The sequence below is a fragment of the Mangifera indica genome, unplaced genomic scaffold, assembly GCF_011075055.1.
Source record: "Mangifera indica cultivar Alphonso unplaced genomic scaffold, CATAS_Mindica_2.1 Un_0008, whole genome shotgun sequence".
NCBI lineage: Eukaryota > Viridiplantae > Streptophyta > Magnoliopsida > Sapindales > Anacardiaceae > Mangifera > Mangifera indica.
In genome coordinates, this window is record NW_025401100.1 from 485466 (window position 1) to 500757 (window position 15292).

The window sequence follows — 15292 nt, forward strand, 5'->3', positions numbered from 1 at the left end:
AGTTTTTTCCTTTCAAGTGAAGTGAAGATAACTATAAGTTTATATAAAAGAGTATGTCAACCAAACCAGGGGGCTTCCATTTGACTTTTAACTTACAGTGGGCTTCTCCGGTAATTGTCATTGGAAATATCTGCATTTCTGTTTACGTGGATTCTTTATGACAAAGATATACACAAGAATTGCCCTATGGTTGTAAATAAAAATGGGCGGAGGATGACGCAAGCCAGTAGCGCTGTTTTCTAACGTCGAATCTTTTTAAGGCTACGACATTTCCTACCCGAACTTTGATGAAATAAAGGTGCTGACCTTTAAGTTTGAAAACTTCATTTTTTGTACGTATTTATAAATTTGTAGTAAAATTTATTACTTGAAAGGCTAAAAAAATAATTTTATCCTAAATCCCTTTACTTTCTTCCCCCATTATTGATTTTTCAAGAAAATTAACTAATTTAACTATCATTTTAATCTATTTTTTTATATAATATATAGATATAATCAAGACCCCAACTGAATACTCATTTTACCCTCATTTCTAACTATATAACCTTAGTTTGTCAAACTTATTTTCATTCATATTTTCATCTAAAAATAAGTTAAAACCAAAAAAATTTTTCATCAAATTATTTTAATCCAAGTAAATAACATTTCATCCTATTGTTTAATATTTTGTTTAAAGATCTGAAATTGAAAGTTTGAGATTCTTTTGTATAGTAATGAATTATAATTTATTGATTCGTAAGTTGTTATAGTTTTTGTTAATATTTTATAGTTAATTTAGCTTACATTAGAATAAAAGAATGTCTACTGAATAAGTAAAAATAGAAAATAGAATATTTCGATTTTTTTAGAAACAATCGATTAATAAGAATGGATTAGGCAAGTAGGTGAGTAGAATTGATTACACGGGTAAGCATGGGTTAGATGATTCAAAATTTTAAATTGTTTTGGATTATCCATAATATATATTTTTTAAAACATAAAATATTTCCAAGAATTTTATGGAAATATCATAAAGTATATTATAATATAATCTTATAAAATATCATAAAATCTACATACATTCCAGTATGTTTGGAAATAAATTAAAATAGTTTAAAATTTTGAATTTAAAAAGAATCTAAGTATTTTATATTTCACCGATTAGATATGAAAAACTAAACATTCTTTTATTATAATATAAATTTGATATAAATAAATTAAACAATTCTTATAACTGAATCAACTATAAAATAATAACAAAAACCACAATAACTTACGAATTAACAAAGTATGATTTATCACTATGCAAAAAAATTTCAAAATTCTAGTTTCGAATCTTCAAATAAAATATTAAACAATATGATCAAATGTTATTTACTTGAAGTAAGATGATTTTGATGCAGGATTCCCTCGTTTTTGAATTGATTTTTAGATGAGAATATGAATGAAAATAAGTTTGAAAGGGTAAGGTTATAAAGTTACAGATGAGGATAAAACATGTGACTATATCTGTATAATGCATAAAAATTGGGTTAAACTTTTTAGTATGATAAAAAAAAAAAGGTTAAATTAATTATTTTCCAACTTTTTAAACCCCTTTTATAAACATTACAATGAGTTATATACCTTGTTTCAAAATTAAAATTACCGAAATTGTAATATATGTAAAAGAAAAAAAAAACATAATAAGTCTTAACCATCTAATCTTCCCCACACCTCTCCCCACCATTCCTTCTCAATTAGGATCTAGCATCTCCACCATCATTTTGATTTTTTTCCTTGTTTCTTTAATGGGCTCGCAACTAATTTGTTTTGCTTAATCAATCTGCTCTTTTTCACCAAATTTCTCAAAACTATTTTTCATTTTTGGTAAATTTGAAGTGCAATCAAATTTGAGAGTTTCTAAGATTCGAGTGAATCTTCATTATTTACAAAATTACATAGAAGGCTCTTGAGCAAAAGATAATAGAAGTTGCAATAATGACGTTGAGGGAAAAGAGAGAGAAGTAAAGAGGGAGAATGTGAAAAGATGATAGCTTTTGGGTATTTACTATCGTAGATGGTAAATAGGACTACTGGTAAAACTAATAACATACAAGATGGATTTTTCCAAGGTGTATGAACTTCTTTATATATTTAGCCAAATATCATGTTTTAAAGCAAGTGTGAAAAAGATTTTTTTTACCTTGGTTATTATGAAATGAAATATCGATTTTATCAATCATTCTATTTCAGAATTGAGGCTCCAATATAAAACCCTATGATTTCGTAATTATTTAATTTTTGTGATCTCTCTCAATTCAACCAATCATATCTCATTAACCTTCTTTCCAGTCAAGTGGTCATGAGTCTTTTCTTAGAGAGAAGAAACTCATAACTTTGGTTTTCAAAAAAGCCTTTGATATAAATTTTCTAATGACAAATTCAAAGGTGAAGAATTTATATTTGATGATTTGAGAATTGACAATAGTGGCATCAATGACGGTGGTTATGGAGATAGTTATGATTCCTCTGGTAAAAGTGGTGACATTAATGGTGGTAATGGAAAAGAAAATGATAAAGAAAGGGAGGAAATTGGATCAGTAATAAAAATTGAAGAGTTTTTTTGTAAAGAAATATAGGATTAGTGAAAAAATAGACTCTTCAAAAATTCGGGTGGAAAATTATCATTTGGGCTATTTTCCAATAATAAAGTCATGCTTTGTGGCTAAAGAATTTAAAATATTTTCGGTGCTGACCCAGTAAAAGAAAGACCATAACGTGGTTGTAATAATTGTTTGCACACATATTTAGAGAAATCTACATGACTCGTAACTTGAAATCTGTCAAAGCCATGGACTTGAAACAAAATCACACCACCATGGATAAGAATTAATCAGGTGGCTCAGAAATGTGATTCATCAAGAGTCCGCTAGAATTACACATCGAAAGAAGCTGGTTTCACACTAATTGCTGGGACAAGGCAAAAGCATTTTCACGCACAAAAACAACGCACTTGACTTGACTATTGAAAAAAAAAAAACATATTAAATATGGGAGAGTCCAGTGTAAGAATATGAGTGGACACAATAGTATAAATAGAAGACATATTGTTTTTTGAGTGGTTCAACAAAAACGATAGGAGATTATAAAATAAGTAGAAATGAATTCACGAAATATAACTTAATTTTTGATAGTATAATATGTTGTTAAATATTTGTAAGTGTATCTCGATGATCCCTTCATTTCTCATTATTATGTATTTATAGTGGTTGTCGTCATTCGTTAATAGGTTTATCAAAACTACTAACTCTCGTATGAAAGAGTAATGAATATTTTGTTAATTTATTATTGTCTTCATACATATCTTGATTTGAATAATCACTATTGTAACATTTTATAATTAAAGATCACGTTAGGTTAATATTAAACTATATCGATTATTCTATAAAACGATCTAATAATCTCAAATATAAAGATCATATATATCACTGTTCATTAAAAAGATTTATTTCATATACATTAGAACAATTATCCATATGAAATCTTTATGATGGGTATGTCCAATAGACATGTCTACAACTTACATCCATGTATTGTATTCAGCTATCAACGAACAATTTTAACATTTGAGATCTATTACCACATTTCGATAAGATCGTTCAATATTATTATAGTTCTTACTATATTATATGTCTTTAATAAAGATAACATCATAATTACAGACATTTTAAGAACAATCATCGAATATGAATATACAGTCTTTATGATCGATTGACACGCACTAAACCCCTATTTACAATTCAAACATTTTAAAAGCAATTATCTAAATTATATATATAATATAAAATAAAAATTACCATTTATTATTAATTGAAAATATGATTATATGAAAAATAGTCTAATGACTCTACTTGGAAATTATTTCATTATAATTTCAGCATGGGATTTCTACTATTAATCATTATAATAACATAGGTTTCCATTATTAATCATGATAATAATTGTTTGTATCTAATCAATTCTTCTGATTCACATCATAGTATTCAAATATCAACATCATTATAATATGAAATTCGTGTATCCCAATCTCTTGGCCTCAATTCTCCTTGAATTTGACTTAGGGTTATATTAAGAATATGGGGTGGTTAGGGTATGATAATTAAAATAAAACAATACCATTTTGTTGTATAAACCAATTTTTAAATAGAAATTATAATAGAAAGTTGAGTGTTCCAAATTCTAATTCTTATTGGGTATTTTGCCTACTCTTATATGGTAGTTATAATAATTATAACAATAAAACTATTTGTACCTATTTTTGATACATAATTTGTGTACATATATGAGATGTCTTCATGTGATTAGATATTTTTTTATCATATGATAACACATATTTTAAAATTATCTAATTACATGATGACACATCACTGTGTATATGAATTGTGTACAAAAAATAGGTACACATAACATTGCTCTAATTATAATTTACAAACTTGAATGGTAAGAATTAAATTACATTTTTCTAAACCAATCAAAGGAATTAATTACCATATTGACATTAATTTCTTTAAATGGAATTAAGTTTTAAATAAAATAACATGATTGTTTATTGTGATTAAGATGGGAAAGTGCATCAATGTAAAGAACTCTATTTAAAAAGTAATATTATACATATTTAGACTTTAAAGATTAATAAAATTGATGAAATATTAGAACTTCTAAAGTGAAAGTCTGAGTTCGAGTCTTTGTCACATTTATGAAAATTTAACTTATCTAATCTAGTGATTGTAAGCTCGATTATTGTTAGGGTCTCTGATTATCAAAAAAAATACTATACCTATCCATTTTAAGTATATAAATAGGTACACATTTATATTTATCATTATATGATTTGATGTTACTTTATTATTAATTCAAAATTATTTAATCACATAATAACACATATAATATGTACACAACAAATACAGGTAGGGTCCCCGATTATTAAAGAAATATTATACGTATTTATTTTAAATATATAAATAGATACACATTTATATGTGTCATTATATAATTAGATGTTATTTTATTATTAATTCAAAATCATCTAATCACATAATAACACATATAATATATACTCATTTTTGTATTAAAAATAGGTACGTATAATTTTACAACTATTTAAAATAAGTTAATAAAATGCCAAATGACTTATTCTCACTCAAAGATTAGTGTTTTTCCAAATTCTCGCCCATTAACTTTAAAAATCTTAAACACCCACTCATCTGTTAATTTTTGTAGTTAATGATAGAAGTAAAATCGTCATTTAACAAAAATATTTAAAAAATTAAAAATTTGTCGCATTTCCCCCTACCCCCACCCAAGGTTTGAAAAATCACGATTTCCCTTCTAGGGTTTTGATCTCTTCTCTTTGATGACAATCCTTTCTCCAGTCGTTGGCTTTTTCTCTCCCTCTCAGTCTCTCCCGATAGTCTCCTTATTGTCTTCGTCTCATACTAAAAGGGCTTATCGTCTTTGTCTGAGAGATAAAATCATGTCGTCTTCGTTGGAGATAAAGATTGCTGAAGGAGGGCGATAGAAAGACTAGAAGGAAGAGATAAATCGACCGGGAGGTAGAACTTTGACGATGAGATTAGGGATTATCATTGGAGAGAAGAGATCAAAACCTTATAGGGGAGATGGTAGTTTTTCAAATCTTGGGTGAAAATGTGAGAGAAAATTGTTATATTTTTAAATTTAGGTGAGAAAATGTAATAAATTTTTAATTTTTTAAATATTTTTATTAAATAATAATTTTACCTTTAAATTAACTATAAAAATTAATAAATAAGTAAGATTTGAAATTTTTGAAAAATTAATGGATAAAAATTTTAAAAAACGCTAATGTTTGAATGAGTGCAAGTCCTTTGGCCCAACCTTTCCTGGTTGCGTCCCTCTGCCTTTCAAAATTCAAATTTTCACTTTATTTTCTCTTATGCTCAATGAAAAAGCAAATTCCTTGCCAGCTTGCTTTGTTGGTCCTTTTCCCTGGCCATTTTTGTTAGACTTAAAAAAAAAATTATATAAAATAAAATCAACATAAATAAATTATATATAAATATAATATATTAAACTTTAACATATATTTATTAATTTTATATAATATAAATTTTAATTTTTATACTTATAAAATTAATATATTTTTGATATAATATTAAAACATAAATCAGACTATAGAGATAATAATTTAAAGTATTTTTTAATATAAATGATAATAAATTTGTCTAAACAAACTTAACAAAAAGATAAACGTAATAATTTATAGCAATTATAATTAAGAAAAAATAATGAAAATAAAAAAAATTATAAATAAATAATATATAAATATAATAAAAGAAATCCCACTTAATATAATTCAGTTAATTTGTGTAATATAAATTTTGTTATATTTACAGGGTAAACATATTTTCACAAATTTCGATCTACGCCATATATTTGGACAAATCTCATCGCCCAAATCCAACGCCTTGCATTGTATCTTCCAATTTCTCTCCACTACGCAAATTAATCTCCTCCTTGAGCCTCATTAAAACAAACTTTCTTTTGTCTTCTCTCTCATCTCATCTCAGATCTACAACAATTTCCCTTTCAATTTCACGAACGACAATGGCTTCCACTCCTTCAGCTCGCGAGGAGAACGTCTACATGGCCAAGCTTGCTGAGCAAGCTGAGCGTTACGAGGAGATGGTTGAGTTCATGGAAAAGGTTTCAGCTTCCTCTGAGAAATCTGAAGAGCTCAACGTAGAAGAACGTAACCTCCTCTCCGTTGCCTACAAGAATGTTATCGGGGCGCGTAGAGCCTCATGGCGTATAATATCCTCCATTGAACAGAAAGAGGAGAGCCGTGGAAACGAAGGCCACGTCTCTACGATCCGAGATTACCGTTCAAAGATCGAGACCGAGCTGTCCTCGATCTGTGACGGGATCTTGAAGCTGCTCGACTCTCGGCTCATTCCCTCGGCTTCATCTGGTGACTCCAAAGTTTTTTATTTGAAGATGAAAGGAGATTACCATAGGTACTTGGCCGAGTTCAAGACCGGAGCCGAGCGAAAAGAAGCCGCTGAGAGTACTCTCACTGCCTACAAATCGGCTCAGGTGATTATATGCTAGATTAATTAATGTTGATTTGTTAAATTTCTAGTTTATGTTGTATATATGCTGAAATTTTTTACAGTTAAGTGTAAATTGGCAATAATTGTTTTGAACTGTGGTTGATTGTTGTTGCAGGATATTGCAAACGAAGAACTGGCTCCCACTCATCCAATTCGTCTAGGACTGGCTCTCAACTTCTCTGTGTTCTACTATGAGATTCTGAATTCTCCTGATCGCGCTTGCAATCTTGCCAAGCAGGTGAGTTCAAACCAAATTTAGCCTGTTTCCAGTTTGATTTATTTATGCATTACGTAGTTTATAATTTGAAAGAACTTCAATCAATGTATTTTTATCTGCTTTATACTGTTAAAAAAGTATCCTTTGATATCAAGATGTTATTATTTTTTGATTTTTATTGAGCAGGCTTTTGACGAGGCAATTGCCGAGTTAGATACCCTTGGTGAAGAGTCATATAAGGACAGCACTCTGATCATGCAGCTACTCCGTGATAATCTCACACTCTGGACATCCGACATGCCGGTCTTAGATCAGATCCCTTTACCATTTAACTATATTTACAGAGTTTGCAAGTTATTTGTATTGCTGTTGAACAATTCATGCTTGTTTTGGATCAGGATGATGGAGCTGATGAAATTAAAGAAGCCACCAAGCCTGACAGTGAACAGCAGTGAGAATTCAGTCAGCTTCTCCTCTGTGTTTTTAATGGGAGATGTTGCTTGTTGTAAGCTTCTATGCACTTGGGTTTTTAGGAATTCTTGCCTTGTTTATTCGAATCATGGATGTACTAAGGTTCTTTTTTTAAGTTTTTGACATAAAATTATGTGTTTATGAATGTTTATTTTTCGTGAAGATATTGAATGATATGTTTACATGGTCTTGTTAATTTTCTTCCTTTGACATAGAGGAAATTGATGTCCGCAACAGCTGTATATTGATATATTTGAAAAGCCTTGATAAGAACAGCTGCAGGTTTGTGGTTAGTTTGCAGTGTTGTTTCTTTCTTGAATGGTATGCAACGAATTTGTTGGCTGTAAGCGATGTGGGTCCTTGAATCTCTTTTACTGACTTTTGTTGAGTGGTAATACAACAGCCTACAGATAAATTATGTGCGTCTAGAGCTCAGAAGGACGCATACAGTGGGCGTGAGATATGGTGAGAGCTCTGGAGCTTATAAGATGGTTTGCCCCTTGCTTCTTTCTTTGTATTTATTCAAATTATAAAAAGAAAAAAATTGAGTTTTATTCAATTGAACGTAGTAAGCAACTAAATTAATGACATCTTTTCTATACTCTGTTATTGAATTGACCTAAATTATTAATCTGGAGTGAATAAATGAATAGCAGGTGTTGCTCTGGGCTATTATTCTTGGTATCATGGATTGGGCATGCCTACCCAAAGATAAGATAAAGAAAACACGTAATATTTTACTTGACCTACTAGTTAAATGCTCTCTTTGTTTTAACTAGAGAGAGGGATGTCCCTTTCTCAGTTTGGTAATCAGCCAACTGTATCCAGCCACAAAGAGTTATGCCAGTCCAACCTATGGGTCTAATCTGTAGTGGGTAGGCGCTTTCGTTCTTTTGCTTTTATTTATGCTTACTTTACGCCATATCCCATAGTACATGCTTGTTCTTTTTGGGAGACTTAGAAATTTCAAACCCTAGCAGAATCCCACCCACCCTGCCCTAACTACGCATTTGCTCTGCTCATATTATACCTAAAAAATGAAATGCCCTTCTTTCGCCAGCCAGTATGAAGTGCAAAAAATAAACTGTGCTCATAGCTTTTAACGTCAACTTCTGTAGCAGGAAAAAAACTCCTTAAATTTGAAAGACAGTAAAGCAATGGTTTAACGGCAACAATAACAATGACTTCCCCCAAAGACAAGAATGACTTTGCCCCTAACTTGGTGTTTACCTAAAACTTCTAAATAATTATGACAAAAACAACACTAATAATAATAACAACAACATCCATTAAATTCAAAGCAAGAAGCCACTCTCTCTCAGCCTTTGCCTAAATCACCCCAAACTTAACACATCTGCGGATAATTCAAGACCAAGAATCGAAAACATGTGCAATGGAAAAGCTCAACCAATTTCAAGTATACTGCAGGTGCTAACGCACAAATCTGATTCCATGATAATGAACAAACAATGGCCAAGTCAGAAACATTCTGAAAATTAGAAGCGCAAATTCAATACAATGCTAATGAAGATATACCATCAGAATCCTCTCGAACCGAATTTATATTTGTAGGAACTCTGATAATACAAACATGAACTATTATTGCCATTTTACAAACATTTCATTGCCAAAAATACATTTCCCAAATTTTACAGGAGCCTTGAAAGTTATAATTATTTCACGGCAAAAACTATCTGGTATGAAAAATTATTAGAATCTATGCCAATGAGCTCCCAATTAAACCCCAACTTGACTCTCATGAAAACAAGTATCCCAAACAATTAATACTGAAGCTTGCCCCAGACATTTAAAGTAAAAACTATATGAAGTTGAACAATTCAATCAAATAGTCCTCTTTCTTAACCTCTCACAGTAGGTTACCAATGTTGTTAAAATGGCATAGGTTCAGAACTGAGATAAAAATACTCACTAAGAAGTACTCAGCAACTCGAACAAATCGCCAATAGTAGCTCTATACCAGCCTCTGGACAATTCTAGCTCACAATGATACAATGCATCACTGTACATCTGTGCTCTAGTTAAAGAGATAATCTACTGACAAGGCTCAACACCCAAACATTCAGAACTTAATCCAATTAACAGATGACATTCTATTGATTCTTTCTTTCACTCTTCCAAGGAGTAAAATCTCCCCAGAAGTACTTTTCAAAATGTCAATCTCTTTAATCCCCAGTCAGCCAAAGGCTACCCTAAATTTAAAACAAATATTTTTCTCTCCCTCTCCTCAATCCAAACACTCTTATTTATACTTCCAATATATTAATTTTCAAATTCAAATAGTATCCTAACCAAATGTCGATTCCCTTCTTCGTCCATCATCAGCTAATAACTTCATTGAAACTAGCAGATTTTTCAACATAATCTACCGATTTACAATTTTGGGCCATCATCATGTTTGAAATTACCAAATCCACTGCTCTCTTCTCTTGCTCCTCGTCACTCACAATCAGGATGATGTCATCATTAGATCTGTCCTCATCCACCAGCAACACTGCCAATGACTTGGATTTACATTCATGATTTGATTTATATTCGCTCCAACATCTGAGACAAATCTTTTTCTCTCCCATAGCCCAAACTTTTGTTTTCATGAATCACCAAACCAACAAACATCTTCCACTCTCATCCTTCACAAAATCGAGTTTGTCTATCCTTAAAATCACAACATCTCTATACCAATTTGTTAAGTACATTTTTAATAAAAGTTGTCCATCCTCAAAATCACAGCATCTCTAATAAAAATTTGTTAAGTACTTCTTAAAAACAACGCTAATGCTACCAACAAAAGATGTCAACTTTTCCAAAGGATGTAGCATCCCAATCAACCAAAGATTGCCCTAAACTCAAAGACAATGTTTTCCTCTCTCTCTCCTCAATCCAACTAGTCTTATGTTCCAATACCCTAATTTTCAAATTCATATATTATCCTAATCAAATATAACATCCCTATAAAATATAACATTTTAATCAAATCCTAATAACTTCTCAACTAGCATTACACATTTTGCAGACTTAACAAATTTAGGCCAACTACTGTATACATTTTTAAATACACAATTAAATAAATATATGTTGTATCATCATGTAATTGGACGATTTTGAATTAATAATAGAGTAACATTCAAACACATGATAACACAATATTTGTGTATCCAATTATATACTTTAAAGTGTATGCACATAACATTGCTTAGATTCTCGTAATCTTCCAATGCATACAAGCATGCCAATCACAATGAGTATGAACATCAAAATTAAAAATATAAATGAATGCCTAAATATATACAGAAATCAAAATATGCTTATTCTTATTAGAACCGGAAGACTAAAACTAGTGGGTAGACATTTTGTGAGGCTATAACTCTTGAAACAGGGAAATTCTAAGGGCAGAAGCATCTGAGTAAGGAGTCATTATTTCAGAAAAAAAATCCTCAAATTAAAAAGGAAAACTCTCACAACCATGATAGACCAGATGACTTAAAACTCCATATTCTCCTCTCAATCAGAATATGCTTCAAAGTTGAAACAAACTTTCCAAACCCTATCACCCACCAAAAGACAAAATTTTCCTGAACTAACCTGAAGTTTAGTAAAATTTTCCCTCGTTTCCTATTGTATTTATAAAAGTTCACCAGTGACGCCAATAGTCAACTGCACCAAATAAAGTCTAGTAAAAGTACACGGTAGCCAACTAAGTTGAAACTTTACATGGTACCTGCTTTAGAAAACAGATTGATCATGCTAAGTAAATAATTTTCAGCTCCAAAATTAAGCACAATCGCTAGTATTGGCAAGATATCCAATCCTTGCAGGCTTGTTTGCCTGTCATACTAATATTACTCAGAACTATAAATAGGGTAAACTTCCAACTTACTAAAGTTATATTTTGGCAAGTTCAAAGTAGAAGTTGTCCAAGAATTCGCTGTCCTTAAAATTAGTTATGTTACTAAATAAACAACTACTTAGTACAAAATTTATCGACAATAATAATAAGAACAAATAAACAGACATTTGAGTCAAAATAACAAGAGCATCCCGCCATAGTTTATGATATTGACCCAACAAAAGCCAAGAAAATTTCAAGTCTTTCTTCTTTTCACGTCTTAAAATGACAACATTTACAAAACAAGCCCCAACTAAATAACCAGTGAAAGATCAATGGTTCCTAATTCAACAATTGGTAAAGATATTTATATAACTTCTTGGCAAAGGTAAATATACAGGGAAAAAAAAAACAACTTGTAACGAATAGAACCCTAAACTCCTAACAACGATACCGATACTATTTTACCTATTTTTTTTTTTTTTTTTTACCTCAAAGGCCTCTCCTTGTAGGACTGGGAACGGGCACCGTCGGCGAAAGCGGAAAATTTAGCTGACCCGACGTAGGTGAGAACAACAAGCTAGGAGAGAGTAAAGGGTAGGGTGACCGCGGTGAATTAAAGCAACCGAATGGTAGCAGTGAAGATGGCAGTTGAAACTGCGGCTGTGGCTGTGATTGTAGCATTTGTTGTTGCGCTGTCGGCGGGGGAATGATCGCCTGCTGATGAGATGTATCGGTTACGTTGTTCCATCGGGGCGAAACTAACGGAGCTAGAGGAGAGAATCCCGAGAGTTGTGGCTTTGAGTTCGGATCGACTGTCGAAGTCGAGTTCTTCAGGTAGCGCATGTAAGCCGAAACAGGAGATTCAGCCGCTGCGTGCACCGCTGGCAAAGGCGGGAGAGGCGATAAAGGGGCCGTTGACCGTGGGATGAAGCTGTTACTGGCAGTTGGGTTGGGTGCTTGAATCGGGGGAGGTGCGCAGGGTAGCATAGGAGGGGGCCGATTACTAACGTGAGCGAGGGGTGGAGGACGGATGCGCTGTAGACGAGAACTGGGAGGCTTAGGCTGTTGTATAGGCGGAGGAGTTGAAAAGCGGTCGTGGGCGGGTGAACCAGTGAGTTTCTGAACCACATCTCTGAAATCGTTCTTGTTGATATTGTAGACCGGTGGCTGATGTTGGGGGTTTTGATTTTGATTCGGGTCGAAAGTGGGAGTGGGTTTCTTGATGATGGGATCGGCGATTGCGTTGGTTTTAGAGATCTTATGAGAAAGCTTATGGAGCTGTTTGAGATATTGATCTCTATTGCTGCAAATGGAGTTGCTACTGGAGTCACCTGAAGAAGAATGACAGATTTTATCCATCACAAAACACAAACTGTTCTCACTCTCTCTCTCTAAATGTAATGATATAAATATCTGAACTAACAGTGTACAGTTGAAGCTATGCTTATGGCGGACTGGCCTTAAGGGGGTTGGTTGGCTGGTAGGGACAGTGACAGAGACTGTAACATAAATATAGAAACGTGTTAATTAATTATAAGTTAATTTGAGATTAACTAACGTGTGTTTACGTCAACATTGCTTTGTCCAGTTTACATGACTGCAAGGTGACGGAGTCAAATTCTCTTTTTGTCTTTATTTTATTTTATTTTTATTGTTAGAATATTATAATACACCGAAATAATTATCTCACCCAAATTTAAACTCAATCTAAAACAAACTCATGAGTTTTTAAAAACTCAAATAGTTTAGAAAATTAGCATTTTCCCCTCAAGATTAAATTTTAAAAATTTCACTTTTTCCTCTACTTATAGGTTTCAACTCTAACGGCTTAGAGAATGTGATCGCTAATCTTCTCCGACGAAGGATGACTCTTTGTTGTCTAAATAATATTTTGTTGTATCGTCCTTTATTGATGTTTCATCGTTCTTCATCATATCTTTCAGATTTGAATCACGTTTCGTCATCGTTTGTGGTGGTAGGTGGTCATCCTTATTGGCCGAATCTGAAAGATAGGTGAAAAAAATTTGTCGTTGGTTGGAAGGGTGGTGGGTTGAGAAGGCAAACAAACTCAAAGGGTGAAATATTAATTTTTCAAACTTTAAGTAAGAGTAAAGTTGTTAGTTTTTAAAACATAGGAGAGAATGATATTAACTTTTAGGATTTTAGAGTGTAGTGATAGAATGACTATTTTACCTTTATCTATAATAGAAAATTCTAATTAAAGTTAACTCATAGACGAATATTTAAGTTTTTTTAAATGTTGCATATATATTTTTGAGAATATACTAAAACTTTGGGTGGAAAATAACCCTTTGGCCGATATAATATAATAATGCCGGTCAAATTGGCATGTCCTTCTAATGTGAAATCTTGTCTTGTGGTTAAGGTTAGATATGAGCTGAGCTAAGCCCAAACATGACCCGACTCATTTTCGGTGAGTTAAGGTTTGGGCTTGTCAAGCTTGTTGAACATGTATTTGTGTTCAGCTTGCTTTATAATTTTAGTATTCGTGATTGACTCACACTTAGTTTGAGTTTATGTGTTTTGGCTCAAATTTACTCTAATCGACTTTGGGCTTACATCTCAAACTCAACAAACTCAATTATACGATGTTGTTTCTAAGTTTATTTATTAATAAATCGAGTCATACAAGCTGAATAAGACACTTGTTCAGATTCAAGTTTAGGTTTGAATTCGTTTTTATTCATACTCTCAAATTTATATTTGGATTTATTTAAATAAAACTCATTTTAAATCTAAACAAACTAGCTTCTAATCAAACCCTTGCTTAGTTGGTGTTTGTACTCTTCTTTACACTCAAGACAAGACAAGGCTGCAACAGTGCTTTTGCTGGCACTTTCTCTTCTTCATTATTAATCTTCACTCCCTTCCTCTTCCTTTTTCTTTTCTCTTTCTCAAAAACCCACAATAATAACTTGAATTGAAGTTTCTAAGCACACACTGTGCAAATTCAAAGTTACTATTCCAGTCAAAAGGACGTGGCTCTGGATCTGATAGTCCCCGACAAGACAACATTACCAGTCAATAATTCTTTAAGCAATTACAACGGTAACCAAATGATATTTTATTAGAGAAAATTGTGCCCATTCTACTCTATCAGTATCACCTATTTTCCAAAGCAATTTGTAGGAAAAATGTTGACAACATTCTAAGGAAACAATTATGATACCACCAATTTTTAGGGAAGAGTAAATTAAATTACCCACCTGAAAACCCAAATCGTCAAATATCCAGCCAGAATTTACCAAATCCCATATAGGTTTTATTTCTAGTTTCTGTGAAATCAAAGGTTTCAGTTTCAGTTAAAAAATTGAAACTAATTTGAGAACCAGACTTAGAATCATATTTTTTATTTGACCAAAAGACTTATTCCTTCCCATGGTTTAGTGTAAACCCCAACTTATATCTGTTGACTTTTAAAAATTTAAATATTTACTTACCTGTTAAATTTTATTATTATTATAAGAGATAAAATTATCATTTTGAAATTTTATTTAAATTCATATTTTAGAATCACTTTTAAGTTTTGAAATTTTTATTTATATCTCATAACCTTATATTTTTCATATTTAAAAATTGATTCCCCCTCTAGGATTACAAACTCTCATTTTTTTCATATATACC

The 15292-nt window shown here is 31.7% G+C and overlaps 2 protein-coding genes across 2 annotated transcripts; one reads left to right on the top strand and one right to left on the bottom strand.

Moving 5' to 3' along the window:
• The first annotated feature begins 6468 nt into the window (after window positions 1–6468).
• Window positions 6469–7996, top strand: LOC123205535 (14-3-3-like protein B). The gene is made up of 4 exons (XM_044622512.1): window positions 6469–7095; window positions 7228–7350; window positions 7516–7632; window positions 7728–7996. The coding sequence occupies exons 1-4, from the start codon at window positions 6607–6609 to the stop codon at window positions 7782–7784; spliced, it is 786 nt and encodes a 261-aa protein (XP_044478447.1). The 5' UTR covers window positions 6469–6606; the 3' UTR covers window positions 7785–7996.
• A 3835-nt stretch (window positions 7997–11831) lies between these two features.
• On the bottom strand, window positions 11832–13065 carry LOC123205534 (VQ motif-containing protein 9-like). The gene has a single exon (XM_044622511.1). The coding sequence runs from the start codon at window positions 13004–13006 to the stop codon at window positions 12137–12139; it is 870 nt and encodes a 289-aa protein (XP_044478446.1). The 5' UTR covers window positions 13007–13065; the 3' UTR covers window positions 11832–12136.
• Window positions 13066–15292: the final 2227 nt, after the last annotated feature.

Excerpts from the sequence above, each read along its gene's own strand:
- LOC123205534 (XM_044622511.1), bottom strand. The coding sequence starts at position 13,006 with ATGGATAAAATCTGTCATTCTTCTTCAGGTGACTCCAGTAGCAACTCC.
- LOC123205535 (XM_044622512.1), top strand. The coding sequence starts at position 6,607 with ATGGCTTCCACTCCTTCAGCTCGCGAGGAGAACGTCTACATGGCCAAG. Across the intron at positions 7,096-7,227 it reads CTGCCTACAAATCGGCTCAG|GATATTGCAAACGAAGAACT; the intron begins GTGATTATATGC and ends TTGTTGTTGCAG. Across the intron at positions 7,351-7,515 it reads CTTGCAATCTTGCCAAGCAG|GCTTTTGACGAGGCAATTGC; the intron begins GTGAGTTCAAAC and ends TTTATTGAGCAG.